Source organism: Ailuropoda melanoleuca, chromosome 2, assembly GCF_002007445.2.
Source record: "Ailuropoda melanoleuca isolate Jingjing chromosome 2, ASM200744v2, whole genome shotgun sequence".
Classification (NCBI taxonomy): Eukaryota; Metazoa; Chordata; class Mammalia; order Carnivora; family Ursidae; genus Ailuropoda; species Ailuropoda melanoleuca.
In genome coordinates, this window is record NC_048219.1 from 17912415 (window position 1) to 17938564 (window position 26150).

A 26150-nucleotide genomic window follows, 5' to 3' on the forward strand; every position below is an offset into this window, starting at 1 on the left:
CTTGGCCTGCCTTGCCCTGAGACGTGTGTTAAATTTATTAGTGTGTTTGTCTCTATCTCCTTGCACCTACAATAATTTCTATTTTGTGAAGACAGATGCTTTGTAACTTGGTTCTGAAATGTTTTTAACTATTACATTTTCATTACGACTCGTGTCACCATTAAGCATTATAAAATAAAGTGGTTTCTTTGTCTTGTTTAATGCATCTTGGTCTGAATTCTACCTTGTCTGATACCAGAACTGCAATCTCTGCTATTACATTGTTTGACTTTCCTCTGTATACTCTTGGTCATCCTTGCATTTTTAGTCTTTCTCATTCACTTTATTTTACATATGTCTCCTGCACACAATATAAAGCTGGATCTGACTTTGAGCACCATTCTGAGAATTTTTTTCTTTCAATAGGTAAGTTAAAACCATTTACATTTATTAATGTAAATTACACATTTGGTCTCAACTCTCTCACATTATGTTTTATTTACTGTGCTTTCCATATTTAGTTCATCTCTTTCTCTGTATGGTCTGTTCCTTGCTCTTTTTGTTCCTTTGTTATTTAGGAAATTCTGGAATTTTGTTTTAGTGGTTACCTTTAACTAACGTATTTTCAAATGTCCTTAATTTACCTTTTCCTCATTCAGGCTTCTACTATTTGGTTTATCAGTTTCAGGTGATATCCTTTGATCCCATCTAAGGATATTATAGGAGGAAGGGGGTTTGCTTCCTGGTTCCAGTGTGTTTGTGTGGCGGGCTCCTGCAGCACTCCCATCTTCTCCATTGCCCATAACCTGAGGAGCCAGACAACCAGTAGTATCAGTAGCCAGCACTGCCACCACCCTCCCCCACCTAGGTGGTTTTGTAGCACTCTAGAGGGACAGTTCTCCAGGAACAGCTTTCCTTAGAGTTACCCTAGAAGGCAAATTTCTAGCATGTTCCACTGCAAATTTCTAGCATGAGTTCCACGGCGTGGTACCACAGTGACTTCTCTCATCCAGTGAGCCACAGCTATGCCCCCTCCAACAAGATCTACCCACATCTCCACCTTGAGGATGGGGGAGGGGAGGTCCTTCCTTGGGTTCTCTATCTTAGCTCCAGTGTAGTGGCTTCTCCTTATGTTTGCTCTTATATTCTGTAGAGTTCTCTTTCCTTTTGACTAGCCAATCCCCACATACTCTAATCCTGTATTACAGTTAACAATTATATTACACTTTCAGTGTTCAAATTACTGTGTGGGTTCTCTCTCTTCACTGGATCCAGACCGATACCATACTATTCTACTCTTGTCTCCACCTTTGCTTTTGTCTTAGATTGATCATTTCTTGTTTGGATGAAGCTCTTTCTGTGATGGATTCCTCGGGTAGGGCTTAGGGTTATAGTATTTCCTGAGATCCTGCATGCTGAACACTGTTTCAGTATAATCTCAATACCTGAAAAACAGCTTGTATAGATATAAAACCCCCGTTCTTATTTTCTTTCTTTGTACTTTGCTGTAAAGAAGTATGATGCAAACTTCACTTTCTTTCCCTTGTAAATAACTTCGCCTTTTTTTCTGGAGGCTTAGAGGGGTTTTTCTTTATTCTTAAGAGTATAAGAGTTTGATTAGAATACATCTTAGAGTAACCAATCTGAATCAATTTTTCCAGGAAAAAGGTAGGCCCTTTCAATATGTAGGTTCAGGTCTTCTTTAATTTTTGGAAAACTTTCTTATAATTTTAATTATTAATTGTTTCATTATTTTGTTCATCTTCTTCATCTACTCCAATTATACATGCACACATACATTTACATATACATACTGAAACTTTATTGACTATGTTCTATATCTAACAGTTCCTTTCTGATACTTTTTAACCTTTCCTAATATTTATTTTTATTCTCTTGGCTGTTTTTATTTCTCTTCTCAACGTCCCTTATATTTTCAGTTAAACCTACGGTCCATCGGGCACCCTGGAACTGAGTCTGCAATTGAGATTATTTTGTTTTTCTTCAATTTTTTCTTGAGTTTAGGCAATTCAATTTTCACATCTTCCTGTCCATTGTGCATTTCTAGTCTGACTTTTAAAATTTATGATTCATGGGGTTTTTTGCATATCTGTCAATACTCGTTTAATTCAAGTTGGGTTGTTGTGTAATAGTTTTCTTCTGGTTAGTCATTGGTTTTGGAAGAGTTTTCAGTAGTTAAAACGGTTTTATCCTCATCTTTGGTTTTTCGTCATATAAAAGCTTTTTATAGAGATTGAATGCTGTTTCTTAATCATTTGAAATATCTTATATTTTCCTGGACCAGCAAAAACAGGAGGTCCTATTTTGGCAGGAATCTTGGGTTATGAATTTTCGGTTGACATAGTGAAACACGGTTTCTTTAGTAGATGAGCCTGTTGCAATGGGATGGGAGACTGGTGTGCCTTTTGACTGCTTCTCTTCTGTTTCTGTATAATTCTGAATTACAACCCCCCACTTCCTTCTTTTCCTTCAACATATGTCTACCCTCCCCCAAAGGCAGTTATCTTCTCAAGAGTGCTATCTCTAGTCCCTCACGCTTTCAATCCACTCTCTTCCTTTGGATTCCCCAGTAGTCAATGTTCTAATCAAGTAGATCTTAGCTCTGTTCTCAGTATTTCCCACTCTAAATTGAACTATCTTTTCCTGGAGATGATTCTGACTATGTTAGGCCCCCATTGCCCTCCCCTTTCTAAATGTGATCTCTACTTACATAAAACTATTCATTCTGGTATGGGTCAGGTGCTAGCTCTAATGATTTCAGGTCTTTATATCTGAACATGTAGACAACATGTAATTGAAATCTGTGGTATTCTTGACTCCCAGTTATGTTTAAACATGAATTATGGGTGGTTTGGTTTGGTTTCCTTTTTGATCTATATGTTTCTAGAGAATTTATTGAAAGATTGTGATTTAAATCATCACCATTGTCCTTGGGAGCTTATATAGTTGACCCCTGAACAATGCGGGGGTTAGGGGTACCAATCCCACACACCCCGTGCACTCAAAAATCATGTGTAACTTTTGACTCCCCCAAAACTTAACTACTAACAGCCTACTGTTGATCTGAAGCCTTAATGATAATGTAAAGAGCTGATTAACACATATTTCATACGGTATAATATAGAGTATTCTTATAATAAAATAGGCTAGAGAAAAGAAAATGTTAGTAAGAAAATAATAAGGAAGGGAAAATACATTTATAGTAGTGTACTCTATTTATCGAAATAAATCTGTGTGTAATGGAGCTGTGCAGTTCAAACTTGTGTTGTTCAAGGGTCAACTGTACTTTTTAATAGCATATCAAGATGTTTCTAAATAGTGATTCATAAAGCAGGTTGAGAATTATACAGTACTAAGCAGCTATAAAAAGGAATGAGAAATATCTTCATACTACTAAGAAATCAACTTTAGGATATTTCATTAAATGGAAAAAAGCAAGGTTAAGACAAATACGTACAGTATACTGTCATTTATATAAGAAAGTGGGAAATACATATGTATATATGTACATGCACACAGACACATACATACACATAAATATATTTGTATTTTAAAAAAATGAAGTACAAACTATAAAATTAAGAGAAAGTGGCTGCCTATGGCAGAAGAAAGGAATAAAGTGAAGGGGATTTCTCTGAATATATTTGTTTTATAGATTTGACTTTAGAATGATGTGTATCACATACATATTTATAGAGGAACATTTCTAAAAAGCAATCTCTAAAAATAAAAAATAATACAGGGGTGCCTGGGTGGCTCAGTTGCTTGAGCATCTGACTCCTGATTTTGGCTCAGGTTCTGATCTCAGGGTCCTGGGACTGAGCCCCACACTGGGTTCCGTGCTCAGCGGGGAGTCTGCTTGAGGATTCTCTCCCTCTTCCTCTGCCCCTCCCCCCATTCACATGTGCGCTCCCTCTCTCTCTCAAATAAATAAATCTTTAAAAAAACACAACAAGTGAACCTAAGTTTATATCAAGTTGGTAGCACTGCCTCCCACAGAGAAACCAATCCAAACAACCTTGTAGCATACTATTGACTATACTTCACTTTAGGGTAAGAAAAAAAGAAATGCAAGTATCTCAAATGCTGCCAGTGATTATGATGGTGGTGAGTGTTACTGCTATTCTGAGACTGATGTGTATGTGCTACATGATAAAACAAATGAGCTATTGTATTAGTGATATGGACAACTAGGATTTTGTTGTGGTACAAAGGAGATGCAGATTTAAGACAGCAAAGATAAAGTAAATTAAAACACCATTTATCCTGAATTTTAGTAGGAAGTATCAATATGAACTAATTTTATCTTTAATAATAATAATAAGGCAGTTCCTATCTATGCCAAAAAGACACAAAAAGAACAACCAACCCAGTAGCACTGAACACTCTAGTGTTCAGATTATAGTCTCTAAATATCATTTCCCACTAAAAGGAACCCAGGCACCTAAAAGAAATAGCTGATTTCATATTTGGAGCAGATAATATACAACATGAGCCTGGAACATTTTGAAATTTTGAAAATCCAAGAGAGCAATCAAGCAATAAAGAGTCAGGAGACCATCTGATTAGGCTCCTACACAGCCAAAGATGGGAAAATGAGAATCAATAGGGATGATTAATGCAATGAAATGAAACACATCAAATATGTATGAATTCTTAGGTTTATGATATTAACAGTAACAAAAAAACGGTCCTTAAATTTACTTTTGGAGGATGGTAGCAAACCAATTCATCATTTTGAAAATTGGTAAAGAATCAAGCACTTAAGCATTCTTCCATGAATGATATCCTCACAATAGCCAAATAATTGATGGAAATTTATTTTAATAGGCATATTCCACTTAATTTATGTGGATGGAATTATAAGATTAAAATTTCCCATTTTGCAACCATAATGAATTGATTGATCTAAGTCAGGGGTCAGCTAATTATAGCCAGCAGGCTGGTCATCTGTTTTTGTAAATATAAGATTTTATTGGAACACAGCCTTGCTCATTTGTTTATGTACTGTCTCTAGTTGCTTTTGTATTACAATGACAAAGCTGACTAGTTGACACAGAGAATGTATGGCCAATAAGCCTGGAAGTTCTGCTGTCTAACCCTTTAAGAAAATCAGTCAACCCCTGATCTAGACCACAAGCAGTAATGGCTGCTTCATTATAAAAACGAGAGACAACGAGACCATATATGCTTCCTAAAAGAAGTAAACATCACCACCTATGAAATATTCTTTTGCAAAAATTGAACCTGAACCTGATCAAGCCTCTAGACCTAGCTGCCTATTTCTAGGAAAGAAAGAACAGAGAAACATGTCAAATGATACCACGGAGACACAATTGGCAAAATCTAATTGTGGGGGATATTAAAGACAAATTATTTAGGTTTTTTAACAAATAAATTGTGAGGAAAAAAATAAGAGAGAAGGAGAACCCATAGATTAAAAGAGACTCAAAGGACATATCAACCAACTGCAATATGTGGATCTTATTTGGATCCTGATTCAAGGTAACTAATAGAAAGAGACAGACAGACAACAGGGAAAAACTTAAACAGCAAGTAAATATTTGTTGATATTAATGAATTATCATTAGTTTATTTACATATGATAATATTATGATTTGAAAAAATATTAACTATGAGACACAGATACTAAATATTTAATGACAGAATGATACAATGTTTGGGCAATTGGGCAGGAGGGGTCAGGGAGTATGTGTAGGTGCAAATAAAACAAGATTGACTATGTGTTGGTAATTATCAAGGATAAAGAACAAACGGACATTCACTGTGCTATTCCTTATACTTTTGTATATGTTTGGAATTTTACATTACAAATAAATTTTTTAAATGGGGGATAATATTCAGTAACCACCTTTGGATCTCTTGCAAATGATACCTGTCCTCTAATGCTCAATTAATTTAGTACAATCTTCTGAGGGGAACATAGCCCATAGCTTATAACCCTTCTCTCTCTCTCCTCTGTTGAGACTCACTGCAATAGTGATTGACAGTAATTGATGAGATGGGCTAAATCACTGAGGTGGAAAAAAAAGATAAGTTTGATCTTGAGGAGAAAAATATAGTGGGGTTATTAGTTTAAATAAGATAATGCAAATTAATTCAAAGTGAGAAAATTACAAGGATCAAGTGAGAATTTAGGGGAAAGGAAAGAAGGAACCCTTATAACAGTCATCCTTTCACTGGGAAATTTTCTCTCACCTCTTGTTATCATTGTAGGATTTGGTAAAAGTTCTGTGGTTTTTTGAGGCAGGTTAAATGTAAGATCTCCTTCCATTCTCTGTCAGGGTAAATGAGAACTGACAAAGAAGGATGAAAGGTGTGGTTTATAGCTAGAAAAAGGAGAGCTTAAGAGAAGCCTGGATATTATAAGTTAATGTCCAGATTTTACAACTCATTTCATTTTGGGTGGGCCTTTTCTTTTGGCCACATGAAAAAGAAGGAATAGGCAGGGGGCCCGAGGCTCTCCCATAATAGGATGTACAATTTTGGAAAGATAACTAATTGGCTAAGGAGAGCTTGGGTCTAGTTACTCACCCAGAGGGGGCTGCAGCATACCCCCATTCTTCTCACAATTCCCAATAGGCTGGATTTCAGCTGAGTCAACCAGCCGCCAGAAGTCATTCTTGTTGTCGCTGCCATCAAGGCGGAGGCGGAGGCGGGCACCTGTCAGTCCAACTACTGTGGCAATACACGTGGATGTGGTGTTCCTGGGGTCCTGTGCTTCCAATTTCATGCTGATCTTGAACTCGTTGCTTGGAGGTGTGTAGGACTGAGAAAAACAAGCCATGGGGATTAGGAAGACTAAGAGTAAAGGGCATTTTCACTAAGGGTGTTAAGAAATGGAATCTGACAGCTTATGCTTTGGACTGAAATTGGTTATAGTTGGGCCCAAGGCAACTGCCCTGAACTATTCCCTAATTCTTTGGAAGGGTTTCATGTAAAAGAAACACTGGAAGGTAAGATGAGAGGGAAAAATTACTCCCACAGAAGCATCAAATATTGACTCACACCAGTAAGAAAAGCACAGCAGTGTCTCAAACGGTCCTGATTTAAATGCTTTCTCATCCCATCTTCTCCAACATCTTAAATCTCCAGGTATTGATAACATTTTCTTCTCAGAAATCATCCTATTAAACTTATATATCCTTAGTGTCTCTTCATGGAGCATTTCAACGTATTGGTTTGTATATTCACCACACACACTATTGGAGGTTAATATTTTTCTTATTTTGACATTAACTTATAAGTCAATTTGTATTTAAAAACAACTTTAAGTTAAATTGACATACCATTAACTATACACTTTGTTAAATCTTGACATATGTATATACCCATGACACCATATAAATCACATACGCCCTCGAAGCCATCACCACAATCCAGATAACGAACATGGACACACTCCCAAGTTTTCTCGTGTCCCTTTATAATCCCTCTGTCTAGCCGTACCCAGACCCCTGGCCCCAGGTAAACACTGACCGCTTTCTATCACTGTAGATTGATGGTTTGCATTTTCAAGTCTTAAGGGAATCATAGAGAATGTACTTTTCATATGTGTCTAGATTCTCAGCATAATTATTCTGATATTCATCCGTATTATTGAATATATCAATAATTCATTTCTTTTTTTTAAAGACTTTATTTTTTAGAGCAGTTTTAGGTTCAGAAGAAAACTGACAGGAAGGGGAAGAGATTTCCCATATACACCCTGCCCCAACACATGCACAGTCTCCCCTGTTATCAACACCCCCCACACCACAGCGGTACATTTGTTACAACTGATAAACCTATACTGACACATGATAAGTACCCAAAGTCCACACTTTACGTTAGGGTTCTGTCTTGGTGTTGTACATTCTGTGGGTTTGGTCAAATCTATGCCAGGTATTCGATCAGGATCAAACAAAATAGTTTAACTCCTTAAAAATCCTCTGTGCTCTGGCTATTCATCCCTCACACACTCAACCACTGGCAACCACTGATATTTTTAGGGTCTCCGCAGTTTTGCCTCTTCCAGAATGTCATATAGGTGGAATCGTACAGCATGCAGCTTTTTCAGACTGGCTTCTTTCCCTTAGTAATATGCAGTTAAGTTTCCTCCATGTCTGTTCATGCCTTGATAGCTCCTTTCTTTTTAGGGCTGAATTATATTCCATTTAATGGCTACACCACAGCTTTTTCATTCACCTACTGAAGGGCATCTTGGTTGCTTCCAAGTTTTGGCAGTTTTGAATAAAAGTTTTTGTGCAGGTCTAAGTTTTAAAATCCTTTGGGTAAATACCAAGGAATATGACTGCTAGATTGAATAGAAAGAGTATGTTCAGTTTTGTAAGAAATCACCAAACTATCTTACAAAATGGCTGTTCAATTTTGCACTCCCACCAGCAATGAATGAGAGTTCCTTTTGTTCCACATCCTCGTCAGCTTTTTTGGTGGTATTACTGTTCTGGATTTTGGCCATTCTAACAGGTGTGTTGTGGTATCTCATTACTGTTAATTTGTATTTCTCTGATGACCTATGATGTGGAACACTTTTTTTGTTGTCCGCATGTCTTCTTTGGTGAGGTGTCTATTAAGATTAAGACCCCGACCCATTTTTTAACCAAGTTGTTTTCTTTCTTATTTTTGAGACTTTAAGTGTTCTTTGTATATTTTGAATAGCATTCCTTTATCAGATATGCCTTCTGCAAATATTTTCTCTCAGTCTGTGGCTTGTCTTCTTATTCTTCTGACAATGTCATTCATAGAGCAGAGGTTTTAATTTTACTGAAGTCCAGCTTATCAATCACTCCTTTCATGGATCATACCTTTGGTGTTGTATCTAAACAGTCATCACCACTTCCAAGGTCATCTTGTTTTTCTCCTGTTATCTTCTAGGAGTTCATAGTTTTAAGTTATACATTTAGTCTGTGGTCTGTTATGAGTTAATTTTTGTGAAGGGTGTAAGGTTTCTGCCTAGATTCCTTTTTTTTTTTTTTTTTGCATGTGGCTCTCCAGTTGTTTAATAAGCACTATTCATTGAAAAAACTGTCTTAGCTCCATTGTATTGCTTTTACTCCTTTGTCAAATATCAGTTGCCTTTACTTATGTGGGACTATTTCTTGGCTCTCTATTCTGTTCCATTGATCCATCTGGCTCTCCTTTTGCAAACACCACACTGTCTTGACTACTGTTTCTTTACAGTGAGCCTTTAAGTTGGGTAGTGTCAGTCTTCCAACTTTGTTCTCCTTCAGTATTATGCTGGCTATTCAAGATCTTTCGTCTCACCATATAAACTTTAGAATCAAATTTTCCACAAAGGAACTTGCTGTAATTTTAATTAGGCTTGCATTTAATCTATAGATCACATGGGAAGAACTGACATCTTGACAATACTGAGTCATTTATTTATTTATTTATTTATTTATTTATTTATTTATTTGAGAGCGCATGTGCAAGCAGGAGGACAGGCAGAAGGAGAAGAGAATCTCAAGCAGACTCCACACTGAGCATGGAACCTAATCTGGGGCTCATTCACAACCCTGAGATCATGACCTGAGCCAAAATCAAGAGTCAGATGCTTAACTGATTGAGCCACGCAGGTACTCCGAGTCTTCCTATTCTTGAATATCACTATTTTTTTTAGTTCTTTGATTTCATTTGCCAGAATTTTGTAGTTTTCCTCATATAAATCTTGTATATATTCTATTAGATATATACCTAAGTATTTCATTTTTGGAGGTGCTAAATGGAATTGTGTTTTTAATGGCAAATGCCACTTGTTCATTACAGTATAAAGGAAAGTGATTGATTTTTATACATTAACCTTGTATCTTGCAAACTTGCTATACTTGCTTATTAGATCTAGGAGGGTTTTTTTGTCAATTTGGATTTTCTACAGAGACAATTATGTCATCTGCAAACAAAGAAAGTTTTATTTTTTTCCTTCCCAATCTGTATATCTTTTCTTTTCTTATCACAGTATCTAAAACTTCCATTATGATATTGAAAAGGAGTGGTGAGAGGAGACGTCCTTGCCTTGTTCCTGATCTTAGTAGGAAAGCTTCTAGTTTCTCACCATTAAGTATGATCTTGGCTATAGGATTTTTTTAGGTATTTTTACTCTGCATAACTATGTTGATATTCATCCATACTGCTGAATGCATCAATTATTCATTTCTTTTTATTGCTGAGTTCATGTAGATAAATATTTGGTGTGTTTCCAGTTTTTGATTATTACAAATAAAACTTCTATGAACACCCATGTATGAATCTTTGTATGGAAAAAAGAATTATACATATTGCTGCTATTGTAAATGAGAGTTTCTCTTCCATTATGTCTTCTATTGAGTTACTTTTAACAATAGTACTGAGGTATAAATTTTTTTTACAGTTATTTTTTTAAAGATTTATTATTTAATTCCTAACTTAGTGATTTTTTTTTTTGGCTCAGTAGTTTGTTGAAGTTTTTTGCCAAACTATATTTTGAAGTATTTGAATCATTTTATGTTTTCACCAGTTTATGAAAGTTCCATTTACTCCACATCCTTGCCACTATTAGGTATGGTAAGTCTTTATGGTCTTACTTTGTATTTCCCTAATGAAAAAATGCTAACCATCAATTCATGTACTTACTTGCAACCCACAAATTTTATTTGGTGGTTGCTCTAATCTTTCAATCTGAATCCCTTTCCTTCATCCCACCCCTCCAGCCTCCCTTCCTCCTTTCCTAATTTTTTTTTTTTTTTTTTTGGCCTGGTCACATTGGTAGTACAATGTTAAATGGATGTGGCAAGAACAGACATCCTTGTCTTGTTCCTGACATTAAAGGAAAAGCATTTAAACTTTTACCATTAAGTATGATATCTTTAAGTTTTACATAGACGCCCTTTAGGGTTTAGGACTTAGGAAATGCCCTTCTATTTTTTGTTTGTTGAGAGTTTTTATTAGTAATGGACACTGGATTTTGTCAATGATTTTTTTGCATCTACTGAGATGATCACACTTTTTCTTCATTAGTGTGGTCATATGGTAAAACACTGATTGACCTATGAATGCTTAATCAACCTAGCATATTCGGAATTAAGTTCCACCTGGTCATGATGAATTATTATTACATATCGTTAGAATCAATCTCCTAGAATTTTTACATGTATTTTCATGTGTGATGTTGCTTTGTAGTTTTCTTTCAGTATTTTTACCTGATATTGTTATCGGAGTAATACTTGCCTCATAGAATGAGCTGGAATGTATTCCCTTTTCTTAAACTTTCTGGAAGAGTCTGTGTAGAATTTGCATTACTTTTTCCTTAAATGTTTGAAACAATTCACCAGTGAAGTCATCTAGACCTGAAATTTTCTTTGTGGGAAATTTCTTAACTACAAATTCAACCTCTGTAACAGAAATAGTGTTATTTAGTGAACTCTGGTAACCTGTGTTATTCATGAAAATTATCCATTTCAACTAAGTTGTCAAATTTAAAGGCATAAATTTGTTCATAATATTCCTTTATTATCCTTTTAATATTTGTACAATCAATAGTGATGTTATCCCTTCCAATTCTGACATTAGTAATCTATATTTTCTCTCTTTTATTGCTGATTAATCTGGCTAGAGGTTTATCATTTCATATTGATCTTTGCAAAAATCAGCTTTGGCTTCAATGATTTTGTCTATTATTTTTCTGTTTCTTCTATTATTGGTTTATGCTATGATCTTTATTATTTCCTCTGCTTACTTTGGGGTTAACTCGGTCTTTTTCTCCCCCTCATTATTTAAAATGGAAGCTGAGGTCACTAAATGCAACTCTTCTTTTCAGTATCAGTGTTTAGTGCTATAAGTTCCTCATAAGGATGGCTTTAGCAGCAATGCACAATTTTGAAATTTTCATTTTCGTTTAGTTGAAAATATTTTCTAATGTCCCTTTTTTTCCCCTCCAAACCCAAGAGGTATTTAGAAATATGTTACTTAGTTTCCAAATATTTGGAGGTATTATTTTCCAGATAACTTCTTGCTATTAATCTTTAAATTCAATATAACCCAAGAACATACTTTATATTACTTATGTCCTTTTAATTTTATAAAAACTTACTTTATGGTCCAGAATACGGTCTAACTTGGTAAATAGTCTGTGTGCACTTGAAAATAATGTACATTCTACTATTGCTGGGGGTGCTCTATACCTGTCAGTTAGGTCCAGCTGGTTGACAGTGTTGTTAACGTCTGCTATTCATTTGCTGATTTCCTACTACTTGTTCTTTAATCGTAGAGGGGAGTATTAGTATTCCATCTATAAATAAATTTAGATTTATTCATTTCTCCTTACATTTCTATCATTTTTTGCTTCATGTAAAAATGTCTAACCCTTTTTCAAGATGAAATTACCTTTTTTATCCCTGGCAGTGTTCTCTACTCTGAAATATACTTTGATATTAACACAGTCATTTTAGTTTTATTGTGGCTAATGTCAGCAAGCTATATAATTTTCTATTCTTTTAACTTGTTTGTATTTTTATATTTGAAGTATAACTTCTTGCAAACAGTATATAATTGGATCTTGTTTTTTTATTCAATGTGACAATCTCAACCTTTTAACTGGGGCATTTAGACCATTTATAATTAATTAGATTACTGATACGGTTGGGTTTAAGTCTACCATCGGCTATTTATTTTCTACTATTGTAGTGGTTGCTTTGATGTCTACAGCAAACATGTTTATCAGTCTATCTTCAAGTAATACTACACTACGTCACGTGTAAGAATTTTACAAGAGTCTTTCCACAGTGTATTTAAGGTTTCTCCTCTCCTGGGCATATATGTTACACATTTTACTTAAATATCTGTTATCACCTCTACAATATGATTATTACTGTTTACATGGCTATCTTTTGTAGAGACTTAAATAAAAAGGAAAAACATCTTATGTATTTGCCCTTATAATTACAATTACCAGGGACTTTCATTCCTTCTTATAGATCTGTAATTCCATCTGGTATTGTTTTTGGAAGATCTTTTTACTGGGTATGGAACTCTAGCTGACAGTTTTTGCTTATGGTACTTTCAACATGTTACTCAACTTTCTTGTTCGCAATGTTTCTGACAAGAAGATATAATGTTGTTCTTATATTAGCTAACCTGTAATGTAAAACGTCTTTTTTCTCTGGCTGCTTTTAAGATGTTCTCTGTGGCTAACTTTCAGCATTTATGATATGTGTTAATGTAGTTTTCTTCTTGTCTTTTACTTGGGGGGGGATTCATAGAGCTTCTTCAATCTGTGGATTTACAGTTTTCCCCAATTTTGGAAATTTTTTAGCCATTATATCTTCAAACTCTAATTACATGGTCTATGAAGTTATCTCATGGAAACTGAAGTTATCCTTTGGCTCACTGGTGTTCTTTTTCATCTTTTTAAGATTCTTTTCTCTCTTTGTGTTTCATTTTGGATAGTTTCTACTGCTATGTCTTCAAGTTTACTGATCTCTTCTGCCATTAATCCCATCCAGTGTATTTTTCATTTTGCAAATAGTTCAATATGGGTCTTTTTATATCTTCCATGTCTCTGCTTAACTTTCAAACACATGGGATACAATTAAAATACATGTTTTAATGCTTTTGTCTGCTATTCTAAGATCTATATAGGTTCTAAGTCTGTTTCAATTGGTTGATTATTCTGCTCATGACTGATTATGTTTACCTGCCTCTCCACATGCCTGGTAATCTTTGACTGGGTGCCAGACATTTTGACTTTTACCTGTTGGTTGCCAGTTATTTTTGCATTCCTTTTTGTGCTATGTTCTTAGATGCATTATAAGTTACCTGAAAACAGTTTGATCATTTTGAGTCTTGCTTTTATGATTTGTTGGGCAGGTCTCAAGAAGTGCTCATTCTAAGGCTAATTATTACCCACTGCTGAGTAAGATCTTCCCAAGTTATCCACGCTATGCCACATGAATTATGAGATTTTCCAGTCTAGCTGGTGGAATCAGGCATTATTCCCAGCCCTGTGGCAGTGTGAGGCTCTATTCCTTCCAACCCTGTCCGATGGTTTTTCTCTTGGCTTTGGGTAGTTTCATCATCTGCATACATGAAACAACATCACTTTGCTGAGTACTTGAAGAGGGTTTTCTGGAGATCTCTGTGGTTTTCTATCTGTGCAGCTCTCTCCTCTTAGGCACTCTGTCCTCCAAACTCTAGCCACCTTGGTTTCCCCTCTCAGCTCTATCTCTTCAAATTAGGGAGCTGCTGGCTCACCCTGGGCTCCTCTTCTATGGGCCATGGTCTCAAAACTCTCTTTTAAGCAGTAAGCTGGGAAACCATAAGGCGCTCAACTCATTGTTTTTGATCTCTCAGAGATCGCTGTGCTTGGCTGCCTGATCTTCAGTAACCTGAAAACCACTGTTTAATATACTTTTATTATTATTTTTTCCAATGGGAATATGAATTTAGTTCCTGTTATTTCAAATGAGCAGATGTCCTGGATTTGTATTTTTATTTAGAACACAGACACAATTCAAAGTGAAACGTTGACAATTTGAGGAAATAAACACTTGAATAATAAAGGAAGGAAGGTATAAATAACTTCCTGATGTTTAGCTCTGTTTAGCAGCAGTATACTTTTTTGTTTACCAGCCTTATTGTGTGCTGATATGGTCAACATTATGTGTGCATTATGTGGGACCCTTAATCCTATATGGGGAGCTCTGAATGACCTCTAATAAGGTCCTGACATACTCTCCAATGGAATGTGGTGCCAGTATTCTTATGGAAAGGTAAGACTGTGGCTGGGGTGTTGCATAAAGAGAAAGGAATACTGCTCCACTTTCAAGCACTGTCTATGGGCTATAACTCTGTTTCCTATCTGTCTGAATTAAGCTACCATAAAAATTGGGTATTGTTCCCAGTAACAAAACACAGCCTCGAAGAGGTTAAGAAAGGAAAAGGTGTTACTTGGGATGAAGTTGGAGAGACTGCCTGCTGCCAAAATTCATGAATTTTGAGCCTTGAGCTGTATTCCTCCCACAGTTTATTCTGGGGCCTTCAGGGGAGAAGTCCAAGGGCTTGTTTTGCTTGTCTAGGACCAGAACAAACCTACTTGCCTCCCACCTACTAAAGACGTTGAGAATCAATTACCTGCTTGAAGCAATGGACAGGCGCTGGGACTGAACATGTTTCTTTTAGGTATTTGTCCCAGGTAAAATGACCTGTAAAGGAAATAGAAATCTCTATCACAGTCAACTTCCTAAAAAGTGCTTTTGGGATGTAATCTACACTAAACATTAGGCCATTTTTGGACAGTTGTTTGAGTGTAAGAAAAAATTTTTTTCCTTATTGGGCTCAAAAGAGTATTAGGGGTAGAAATCAAGGTGACCCGAGTGGATCATTTTAGATCAATGTTTTAAAATCACGGTCTGAAGATGACCTCACATGGTTTTCATGTTAGTCCCTCAAGTGATCCAAAATGCCAGTGTGAGATATACCAATATCTCACAGAAGTGTCCAGGAAGCTTGTAGACAGCAGAACAGAAGACATAGAGAGTGGGTAAGGAGAATCCTTCTGAACACCCTGACTCCTGAAGAGATCGCTTAATAACATCAAATGATAGCTTTTTAACACCCAATATGGTTGCATCCCACCACCTCAGCTTAGAAAGAATAAAGGAGAGACATAGGGTAAAATGATTTGATGGCAGGAAAAAACGGAATGAGTGAGATTATACTTGAATCCTTGTTCTCTCTCACCCACCCCTAACCCACTCTCATTCCTGCCACAACTGTATTGCTCTGAGGTGCAAAATGACAAAGATCTGGTAATTTATAGAAAAGTGGGTCCTCGGTAGCATTTCTGATGAGAGTAACTAAGAATAAGTTAGGGAGTCTCCAGGATCTTTCAGCCTCTTGAAGTGGACTTTAGAGGAACATTGTGCTAGAGAAGCAGTCTCAAGGTGATGCTGCCGGGGGGTCCCGGAAAACATTTTAAGGGACAAGCTGTTAACTATATATATCTTATTCAATCACAAAAGATGACTAAGTTCTTTATTAAAGGTTAAATCAATTACCAATCTCCCCCTAATACCCCCCTGGAGGTGACCCCATGATGGTACAGGGAAGATCCCCGAGACTCTCACAAGCTATAACACTGCAGCAAACCAGCATTTCTTAAAGTTTCCTTTGCAGGGGAGCAGCACAGGGCCGCTTCAGACCATGTGAAAAGCACTAGATGCTGGGAATAAAAATGATTCACTGAATGATGCAATCTAAATCACTTCAAAGATGATGCCAAGACTTTATACTCTATTGACTTTATAGCTTCTGTTTTAAAACTGGTCCCTTTCCCACCATCCTTAAGCAAGCCAAATAGATTTGGCCAGAAATCACAGTCAGTTCTGAACCACTTCGTGAACTGGCCAATGATTAACTATCTTGAATTCAGAGTCCATAGGGTAAATGAGATGGATATTTCCTGGAATCAAGATTTAAGGAGCTTATCAGAATGTAATAAAGAGGTTGCTCTTAGCTGAGACATCCCTAAAGGAAGGAACGAATACATTTCATCACTATTTGCTGTTAGAAAAAGAAAACATTACAAATCACTATTCCATTCTTACAAATAAAGGATTAAGTCAAATAGCAAGTCTGGAATTTGAGTGAACTGCAACTCTTGAAAGTCCAGCATCTAAGGCAGCACTGTCCACTAAAACTTCCTGTAATGATAGAAATGTTTCGTGTCTGTCTTGTCCAGTAAGGCAGCCACTAGCCACAGGTAACTACTGAACACCTGAAATGTGTGAGTGAGGAGATTAAATTTAAATTAATTTATTTATCTTAAATAATATTTTTTATTATATAATGTTAGTCACCAGACAGTACATCCCTAGTTTTTGATGTAATTTGATTTAACTTAAATTCCTACATCTGAGTAACAGCTACTGTATTACACAGCGCAGGTCTAGAGGTCTGGTCAGTCCTGGGTAGTAGCCTGAGCTTTGACCACAAGCACCCAAGAAACTTTGGTTTTAAAAATTATGGCAGCATCAGGGGTACCAAAATAATTAGGATATTAATTACAGTTCTTTAATACACATCAATTATGGTAATCAATTCCTGTTATATAAGCAAGAAACCTCACATCTTTCTCCACTTAGAGAACACCCTATTACCAACTGAGTGAAAAGGAATCTCTGTTAAAAGCAGTTCACCCACTGTGACTGAACCATACCTAGATTAGGATTTTTCTTAAATTTTACTGCTTAGACTTCCTAAGGCTTAGTCTCTTAACTTCAGGTAAATTGCAAATAAGTCAATTTTTATTGACTCAATAACAATGTCTCAGCACCTGCTGTAATGCCCATAATGGAGCCAATGCCATGCCTACTACATCTCCAACTACACACTCAGAAATAGGACAGGCAGCAAGGTATAGATCCGGGAGGGGCTGGCAAACTTTCCGTAAAGGGCCAGATGGTGCAAATTTTACCCTTTGTGGGCCACACAGTCTCTGTCACAAATACTCAACTGTGCAGTGTAGCCTGAAAACAGCCACAGACAATATGTATATGAATGAACATGGCTGTGTTCCCCTAAAACTTTATTTATAAAAATAGGCAGTGGGCTGGATTTGCCAATCCCTGGCATATATCACTGATTCGCAAATATTACTTATCATCAGAATCTCCTGAATAATTTTTCTCATTTCTTTAAATAGAGTTTTGGGCCCCATCTTCAGAGGTTCTCATTCCATAGGCTTTGAGTGTGGTCTGAAAAATCTGTATTTTCAAAAGTTCCCTAAGTAATTTGGGTTCATATCTATGTCTAGAAATTACTGGTGTAGTTAAAAGAACATAATATTGAGAGTCAGAAGATGCTGTATAAAGTCTTGTTTCTTTCTTTTTTTTTTTTTAAGATTTCATTTATTTATGAATAAGAAAGAAAGAGAGAGAACACAAGCAGGGAGGAGGGGCAGAGGGAGAGGGAGAAGCAGACCCCCCCTGCTGAGGAGGGAACCCAATGCTGGTCTCCACCCCAGGACCCTGGGAACATGACCTGAGCTGAAGGCAGGCGCTTAACCAACTGAGCCACCCAGATGCCCCTGAAGTCTTGTTTCTATAATTACATTGGATAAGTTATTTAATCCTTCCAAGCATCAGTTCACTCATCAGAAGGATGGAGATAATATCTATCATGCAAAATTGTACACGCACTCACTCATTCATTCAATAAATATTTATTAAACTCTTTCCAAGTACAAAAGCGTTGTGTTAAGTGTAAGAGGAACAAGATAGACATGGCTCCTAAATTCATGAAGTTTGCAGTTTAAAAATAAGCAGTGATATTGAATAAGTAATAACACAAATAATCTGGTACAATTATGATCAACTTAAGTTAATGAAGTTGCCTTGAGAATGCAGAACAGGAAAATCTAATCAGTTACTGGTGTCAAGGATTACTGTGAAGATTAACATTATTAACTCCTATAAGTATAATGTTTTATAATTTACAAAGTGATTTCAATTATTCATTCAACTGATGTCTGAATACTCCTCTAGTGCCAGACAGTACCCTCGGAGTGCCGGGGTAAGACAGGAGGCCCTACCCTCACGGAGTTTACATTCTGGTGCGTGATGAGGCACAGTTAACATATAACCAAATAAATAAGGTAATAAGTGGTAGGTATGTGAAGGAAATAAGATAATGTGATAGACAGAGGCCGGGAACTATCTTAGATGAAGTGATGGACAGATGCTCTGCAGAGAAAACACCAGAGTTGAGACTTTACAGTTAAGAAAAAGCCAGTCAACTCATTGATATTACTGAATAATGCTTATGAAAGTGTTTTATAAACTCTAATGCATACCACTTGATAGTTGCATTTATTATTAGGAAGTAAAATCCCCGCCTTGAAGAGACGTACACACTACATAGAAGTACCTTTAAAAGATGAAAATTTCCGAAAATGTAAAGCACAAGGACCCACCAAGTTGAATGCAGGAACCCGTTTCTCTAACACTCGTTCATTCAACAGATACTTATTGCACACCTACCATGTGCCACCCTAGTTCGAGGCACTGGTGATACATAGCAAAGAATAAAATAGCCAAAGTCTCTGTACACGTGGAGTTTACTTTCTAAGGGAGAAGAAAAACAATAAACAAACAAATAAATATATGTCAGTTAGTTTAGACGGCAAAAGAAACACGTTTTATTTGGCCTCTGTTTGGCCTTTTTCAAATAAAGAAGAAAGCAAGGTAAGAGGGAAAGAGTGCCAACGGTATGTGTGTGGTATTTTAGGCAGATGGTCAAGAAAGGCATCTTGATGCGGTGATGTAAAAGTTGAGACCTGAAGCTCCCTCCAGCCTCTCCTTGAATACTTCCAATGCTGAAAAACTCCTTATTCAGTTATTATTCAATAGTACAAATGGATAGACTTTACCCTTTATAGCTGGCCAAAGACTGCCTTCTTCTAACCTCTACCCATGGTCCTGGACATAATAACGTACAATCTCTCTTTCTAAACATGTCCCAAATCTCTCAAAGGCTGCTAATTTGACCAGGTTACGTGAGACACCTTCACTCGTGCTGGCTACTGTTTGGCCACATTTCTCTACAATAACTCTACCCATTCCACCTTAAGAGCGGAACCCAAACTCCTAAGAGAAATAAAGACAATCATAGTCTTCAGATCAGAAATTCTACTCCAAGATTACTGTCTGAAAACTGTTCCATTGTATATATGTGCAATAATTTACATTAGTTAACAAAAGTATTTGTTAAATACTCTAGACGGTCATGTAAATGTTTTCTAATTTTTGATGAGTATTTTTGTGCACACATCTTTTAACACTTTTAAGATTATCACTTTAGGGCAAATTTCTAAGGGAGGATTAATAGACAAAGATCAGGCATGTTTTGTATTTTGATACAATATAATTCCTACCAGTAGAACATAAGAATATGTTTCTTATATCCTTGCTAAAACTGCTTTAAGAATCTCTATCCTTGTGTTAAATCTTACCAGAGAAAAAACAAAATACTGTTATACTTTTATATGCAATTCTTTGATTACTAACAAAGTTGATCTTTTTAAGCTTATTAGTCTGTTTGTATTTTTTTTTTTAAGATTTTATTTATTTATTTTAACAGAGAGAGACAGCCAGCGAGAGAGGGAACACAAGCAGGGGGAGTGGGAGAGGAAGAAGCAGGCCCCTAGCAGAGAAGCCTGATGTGGGGCTCGATCCCAGAACACAGGGATCACGCCAAGCTGAAGGCAGACGCTTAACAACTGTGCCACCCAGCCGCCCCTGTATTTTATTTTTATCATTTTTCACCGAGGTATTCTTTTGTTTTCTCAGATTCTAAGAGTTCAGTGTAGATTAAAGATATTAGTCCTTTGCCTGTCATGTATGTTGCAGACATCTGTCTCAGTCTGCCAAGGATTTGCCCTTCAATTTCTCAGTCTTTTTTATGACTTCTGGCTTTCACATCATGCTTTCTTCACTTCAAATTTATAAGAAATATTAGCTCATGTTTTCTTCTAGGATTTCTCAGGTTTCTATTTTTTCACATTTAAATGTCTGATCTATTTTGAATTTATTTTGTCAGACAGGCAAGGAAGGCAAAGATGTTGCTTTCCTTTTTACTTTTACTCAATAAATGTGCTCGTCACCATTTATTGAATAAATCACCTTCTCCCCACTGCTTTGAAATGTCACCTTGATCACATTTTAACTTCTTATACACATTCAGACCTATCTCTGGCATCTGTGTTCTGTTCCTCTCATCAGTCTATTCCAGCATGAGGAACAATTTGTTTCACGTAATTTCAAAACCAATCTAAATAGAGGAAGTATTTTTCATAAGGCATACATACCCTCAACCATGTTTTCTTGGTACTTTCAACTGATTAATAAGTTATGGCATATCCAGCACTAATAAAACCCAGTTATTTTAAAATGTCCAAAGCTTAAGTTTATGAGATACACAGTGGTTCATTCTCAAAACAGTGTCCGTAGGCCTTTTAGATCAATAACTTGATAATTTTTAATGAATCAAGATAAAACACCAAGCCAAAAAAAAAAAAAAGTCTGATTCTCCATTTCTCAGAACAAATCCCACCATTTCCCAGCTCCTGTGACATCCTGTTCACACCTTTATTTTCATACTTTTCACATCATATCATCATCATTATTTATTTAAGCTCTTTACAGATAGGAGCTATCTTTATTACTATTGTTTAAATCTTCACTGTTAACACAGTGCCTGAAATTTAACACAGGCTCCATAAAAGTATAGTAAGTGAAAAGTGAGTGAAAAGAAGAAGCAAGCATGTCACAGTGCTACTCTTTTCTGGACTAGTGAAATCACATCTGGGATATTAAATTTAGTTCTGGGAGCTATACTTTGAGAGGGACAGAACAAAGCAAAGCCTAAATGGTGACCTAAGTGGTGAAGGGACACAAAACCATATCACCTGAGGAGCAGCTGAAAGAACAACGAACATCCAACATGAGGAAGAAAGTAAAGTCGTGGAGCCATTTTTCCATCCAACAATTTTATCGTGTGTATCAAAGCATTGTGCCCGGTGCTAGAAATACAACTGTGATCACAGTATTGTTCTTGACCTCACAGAGCTTCAGGGAGGGCCAGAAACTCAACAGCCAACTATGATTAATTATGATCAGTGCTCTGCTTGGCTCAGAGGTTGCCATAGGAGGACTTGTGGCAGGGTTCCCAGAGGAAGTAACCTCTACACTTCTAAGTTAAAGTGTAAAAGGATAAGTAAGAAGTCAGCCAAAAAGAGAGAAAACTCTTTTTTTTTTTTTTTGAGATTTATTTATTTGAGAGAGAGAGAGAGAGAATGAGCAGGGGGGGGGCGCAGAGGGAGAAGGAGAAACACACTCCCGGCTGAGCAAGGAGCCTGCTATGGGACTCAATCCCAGGACCCTGGGATTACAACCTGAGATGAAGGCAGATGCTTAGCTAACTGAGCCACCCAGGTGCCCCGAGAGAAAATTCTTCTAAGAATCTTTTTTTTTTTTTTTCAGACTGAAAGAAAAGCATGTATAAAGGCCCAGAAGTGAGAAAAGGTACTTTTCCAAAAACTGAATATTTTGGTGTGGCTAATGGGTAGTTTAAAAAAAAACACAGTAGTTTAGAAAAGAGGTTTTAGATCAAAGTGGCGTTCAAGTATCAGAGAACCTCGTACACCACACTAATGAGAAGAAGAAACACTGAGGGCTCTGGGGGAGGAGGCGTTCTGTCTGCAGCGTGAAGGATGGATTAGAGGCGGACAAGGCTGGCGGCAGGAAGACTAGGTAGGAAGCTCTTCTAATAATCTAGGTATGAGAGGATGGTGCTTCAGCTAGGAAGGTAAGAATGGCAGTGAGAAGGTAGTCCTTAGGACTACTTTCTAATAACTAGAGGCCGGTGAGCGAAAAACTGGCTAAACTATTCCGTATTGCCCTACAAGCTGTATGTATGACAGATAGAATTTACAAGGAAACAGATATTGGCCCCATAAATATTTGTCTGAATATGAAGCGAGTTCCTGAGGATGCTGTAAGTCCCCGGTAACTTTCAGGAGTTCAAGACAAGGCATTTTATAAGATACTCAAAACGTCGAATTTTGAAATGCTGAGCCAAGTTCAATTATTTTAAGGCCTCTTCCAAACTCTGAGATTCTAGAAATCTGCTGAATTTCGTTTCAGTTTGATATTGGGGGTTGCTCTCTATGCTTGTTGGGCAAAATGAAATCTGCAGGGTTAACTCGGCAGAGACTATGCCTGGCTGTGATTGTGCTGTGTTAGCACAGCCTCTGCTCCTTGCACAAGGGAAAATACACTTTCAGATTTTAACATCCCTTTATGTACTTTATGCTAAATTGAGTAACCACTTTTTACAATTCCCTATCAACAAAATAGATTGTTCACAGCATCCCTTGTCCCTGAACCATATGTAATTGTTATCATTCATGTGAGCAACAAAACCAAAACCAACAGCAGCTCTCACTGAGTACCTTCCATTTGCCTACACCATGCCACACAGTGATCAGTATCTCCCAAGTTCATTATTCCCAGTTTAAAGATGAAGAAATAGGCTCAGAATGATTAAGTTATTTTCCCAAAGTGAAAAAACTGGTAAGTGGGGAATAGGAATCTGTACCAAGGCCTATCTGATTCTTATGCCCATGTTTTTCTACCCTACACCAGTGCCTTAGAAAGCTTGAGGCAAGTTTTAAGTCATTAAAAAGCGACTTCATTTATTGTGTATTAAGTGCTAGGCCCTTTACCTGCATTATTTCATTTCATTCATTTCTTCAGCTCACATTCATAGAATGCTTCACTTCAAAGCATATTCCAAGATTTGACTTAGAATAATGTCTGAGGATGGTCCCTCAACAGAATGAAAATAACAATCCTCTAAAGCTGAAAAGTATTTGAGAGGTTTTAAGATGCTTTCACACCCATCAGCTCATGTAATCTCCTTAAAAACCCTGTGAAGTAGGGAGAATGGGATTATTACCCCCATTTTCCAAGTTACAAAACTCAGGACCAGCACCACAGAGTCCCTAAGTGCAGCTGGCTTTCAGAGGGCCCGGGAGTTCCGACTCCTGGTCTAGTGCTCTGTGCTATCGTCTTTGTCAGCGGGCAATAAAAGTAATGTTTTTGGAAGAAAAGGCAAGAGGGAGCAAAAAGACAATGATAATAATAGAGCTGAACACGTGAAGTCACAGTAACAAAATATACAAAAATATCTGAACAAAAATTGATAAAGGCATTAGAATATTAATATTTACGTAACATAGAAAGATCTTAAAGGACTAAGAAGACTGACGTTTATGTAGAAATCCTGAAGGCTGATTAAGAATTTTTAACATTGGGGCGCCTGGGTGGCACAGCGGTTAAGCATCTGCCTTCAGCTCAGGGCGTGATCCCGGCGTTATAGGATCGAGCCCCACATCAGGGCTCCTCTGCTATGAGCCTGCTTCTTCCTCTCCCACTCCCCCTGCTTGTGTTCCCTCTCTCGCTGGCTGTCTCTATCTCTGTCAGATAAATAAATAAAAAGTCTTAAAAAAAAAAAAAGAATTTTTAACATTGACATTATTTTTCAAATCCTAGTCCTGAGGTATACCCTGTAGGGATGAAAACTAAACGTAGCAGCAGTTTGACTCTTGTTATTTCAATTGTTAATATTTCTGATTGTATTTAGTTACAAAATTTAGAAAATCTTTAAACTTCAGTTCAATATATCTCATGAATAATTTCTTTTTGGGAAATCCCACCAAATTCTGATTTATGGACAGTTGGGGTCTGTTTCAGTTCTGAATTTGGTGAATGAAGAGTAGCTTCCAGTTTGGGTCGTCCCCGGTCCCCCTTGGACTCTGTGAGATTAACTACTCTCCCTTCCCCATCTTCGTTAGCTGGGTCTGTGCCTCCTGATAAGAAGGGTTTGGCCTGACAGCTGAGAGGACTGGCTGCACGTGACTCACTAGTCCATGAGACAGCACGGCATTCTTCCCCTAGTCACACTCTAATCTCTGGTTTGGTAGTAACCCATATTTAACAGAAATACAAGAAAGAAATCTTACCTAGTTCCAGGATGTCAGTAGCTTCTATTAAAGAAAAAAATGTTACAGCATAAGTCATTGTGACAAACATACCAAAATGACAGAAAGATGACGTTCTGAGGTAAAATGAAGACTTGAGAGTTTGTGTAATTCAACCCTCTCATTTTAAAAGATAACTGAGTGTGTTATTAGTGTGTTACTAGTAGTTGTGGAATATACCACCGAATTCTGCCTCACTCCCAAGGCTAAAGTCTTAAAAACTGGAAATGCAGAGACGCCAAGCGATCAGGTCTAAAGCTGTGAAGCTAATTTGGAATTACCTGTACTCAGAGTCTAAGTTTCCTGATTTCTGGTTCAAAACAAAGCAAACTGCTTTTGATAGATACCTCTACAAGCGATAATATTTGCTTGTGCTTTAGCCAGTGAATTCTTTGCACCACTGACCTCTAAGAACAAAGCTTTCTTGGTAAGGATGGCAAATTAAATTTTTCCATGCTACATAGAGGTTTTTGTTTTCTTACCTTGATACTGGGATGCAGATTCTGAGAGGTGACCATACTTGTGTTTTCTAACATCATTCCAGTCTATTACTGCAAGAAGAAAGAAGACAGTCATGTGAAAAGGAAATGCAAGATTCAATAATTCTCTAAGTTAACAGTATGTATTCCTAGTTTTTGATAAAGTAATCCACTTCTTAGATTTTATTTTAAGGAAATGCTCCCAAATACAGAAAAAAGCTTTTATTTAAAAAGCATTAGTTTTTCTTTTTATAATAACAAAAAAAGGGGGGCACCTAAATGTTCAGAAGACAGATTAAGATATCACAGTACAATTGAAGAGATTGAGTCAGTGATAAACAACCTTCCAAAAAACAAAACTCCAGGCCCAGATGATTTTCCTGGGGAATTCTACCAAACATTCAAAGAAGAAATAACACCTATTCTCCTAAAGCTAGTTCAAAAAATAGAAACAGAAGGAAAGCTACCAAACTCATTCTATGAGGCCAATATTACCTTGATCTCCAAACCAGGCAAAGACCCCATCAAAAAGGAGAATTACAGACCAATTTCCCTAATGAATATGGACGCCAAAATCCTCAACAAGATCCTGGCTAAAAGAATCCAACAGTACATTAAAAGGATTATCCATTATGACCAAGTGGGATTCATCCCTGGGATGCAAGCATGGTTCAACATTCACAAATCGATCAGCATGATACATCATATCAACAAGAAAAGACTCAGGAACCATATGATCCTCTCAATTGATGCAGAAAAAGCTGACAAATACAGCATCCTTTCCTGATTAAAACCCTTCAGAGTATAGGGATAGAGGGTACATTCCTCAATCTCATAAAAACCATCTATGAAAAGCCTACAGCAAATATCATTCTCAATGGGGAAAAGCTGGAAGCCTTTCCCTTAAGATCAGGAACACGACAAGGATGCCCACTCTCACCATTATTATTCAACATAGTACTAGAAGTCCTTGTAACAGCAATCAGACAACGAAAAGGGATAAAAGGTATCCAAATTGGCAAGGAAGAACTCAAACTGTCTCTCTTCGTAGATGACATGATACTCTATATAGA

General features: G+C 36.9%; 1 protein-coding gene across 23 annotated transcripts in view; it reads right to left on the minus strand.

Moving 5' to 3' along the window:
* The window catches only part of SCMH1 (Scm polycomb group protein homolog 1), a 163761-nt gene that overhangs the window by 94184 nt on the left and 43427 nt on the right, over positions 1-26150 (minus strand). For 17 of the 23 annotated variants that reach the window (XM_034650200.1, XM_034650204.1, XM_034650209.1 and 14 more), the window contains 4 exons: positions 25081-25149; positions 24581-24604; positions 15130-15200; positions 6556-6790 (listed from right to left, as the gene is read on the minus strand). In XM_034650200.1, coding sequence (XP_034506091.1) covers positions 6556-6790; positions 15130-15200; positions 24581-24604; positions 25081-25149 — 399 coding nt within the window. Of the gene's footprint in view, positions 1-623; positions 786-6555; positions 6791-15129; positions 15201-24580; positions 24605-25080; positions 25150-26150 lie in introns of all 23 variants that reach the window. The other 6 variants (XM_034650225.1, XM_034650221.1, XM_034650260.1 and 3 more) reach the window with 3 other exon arrangements.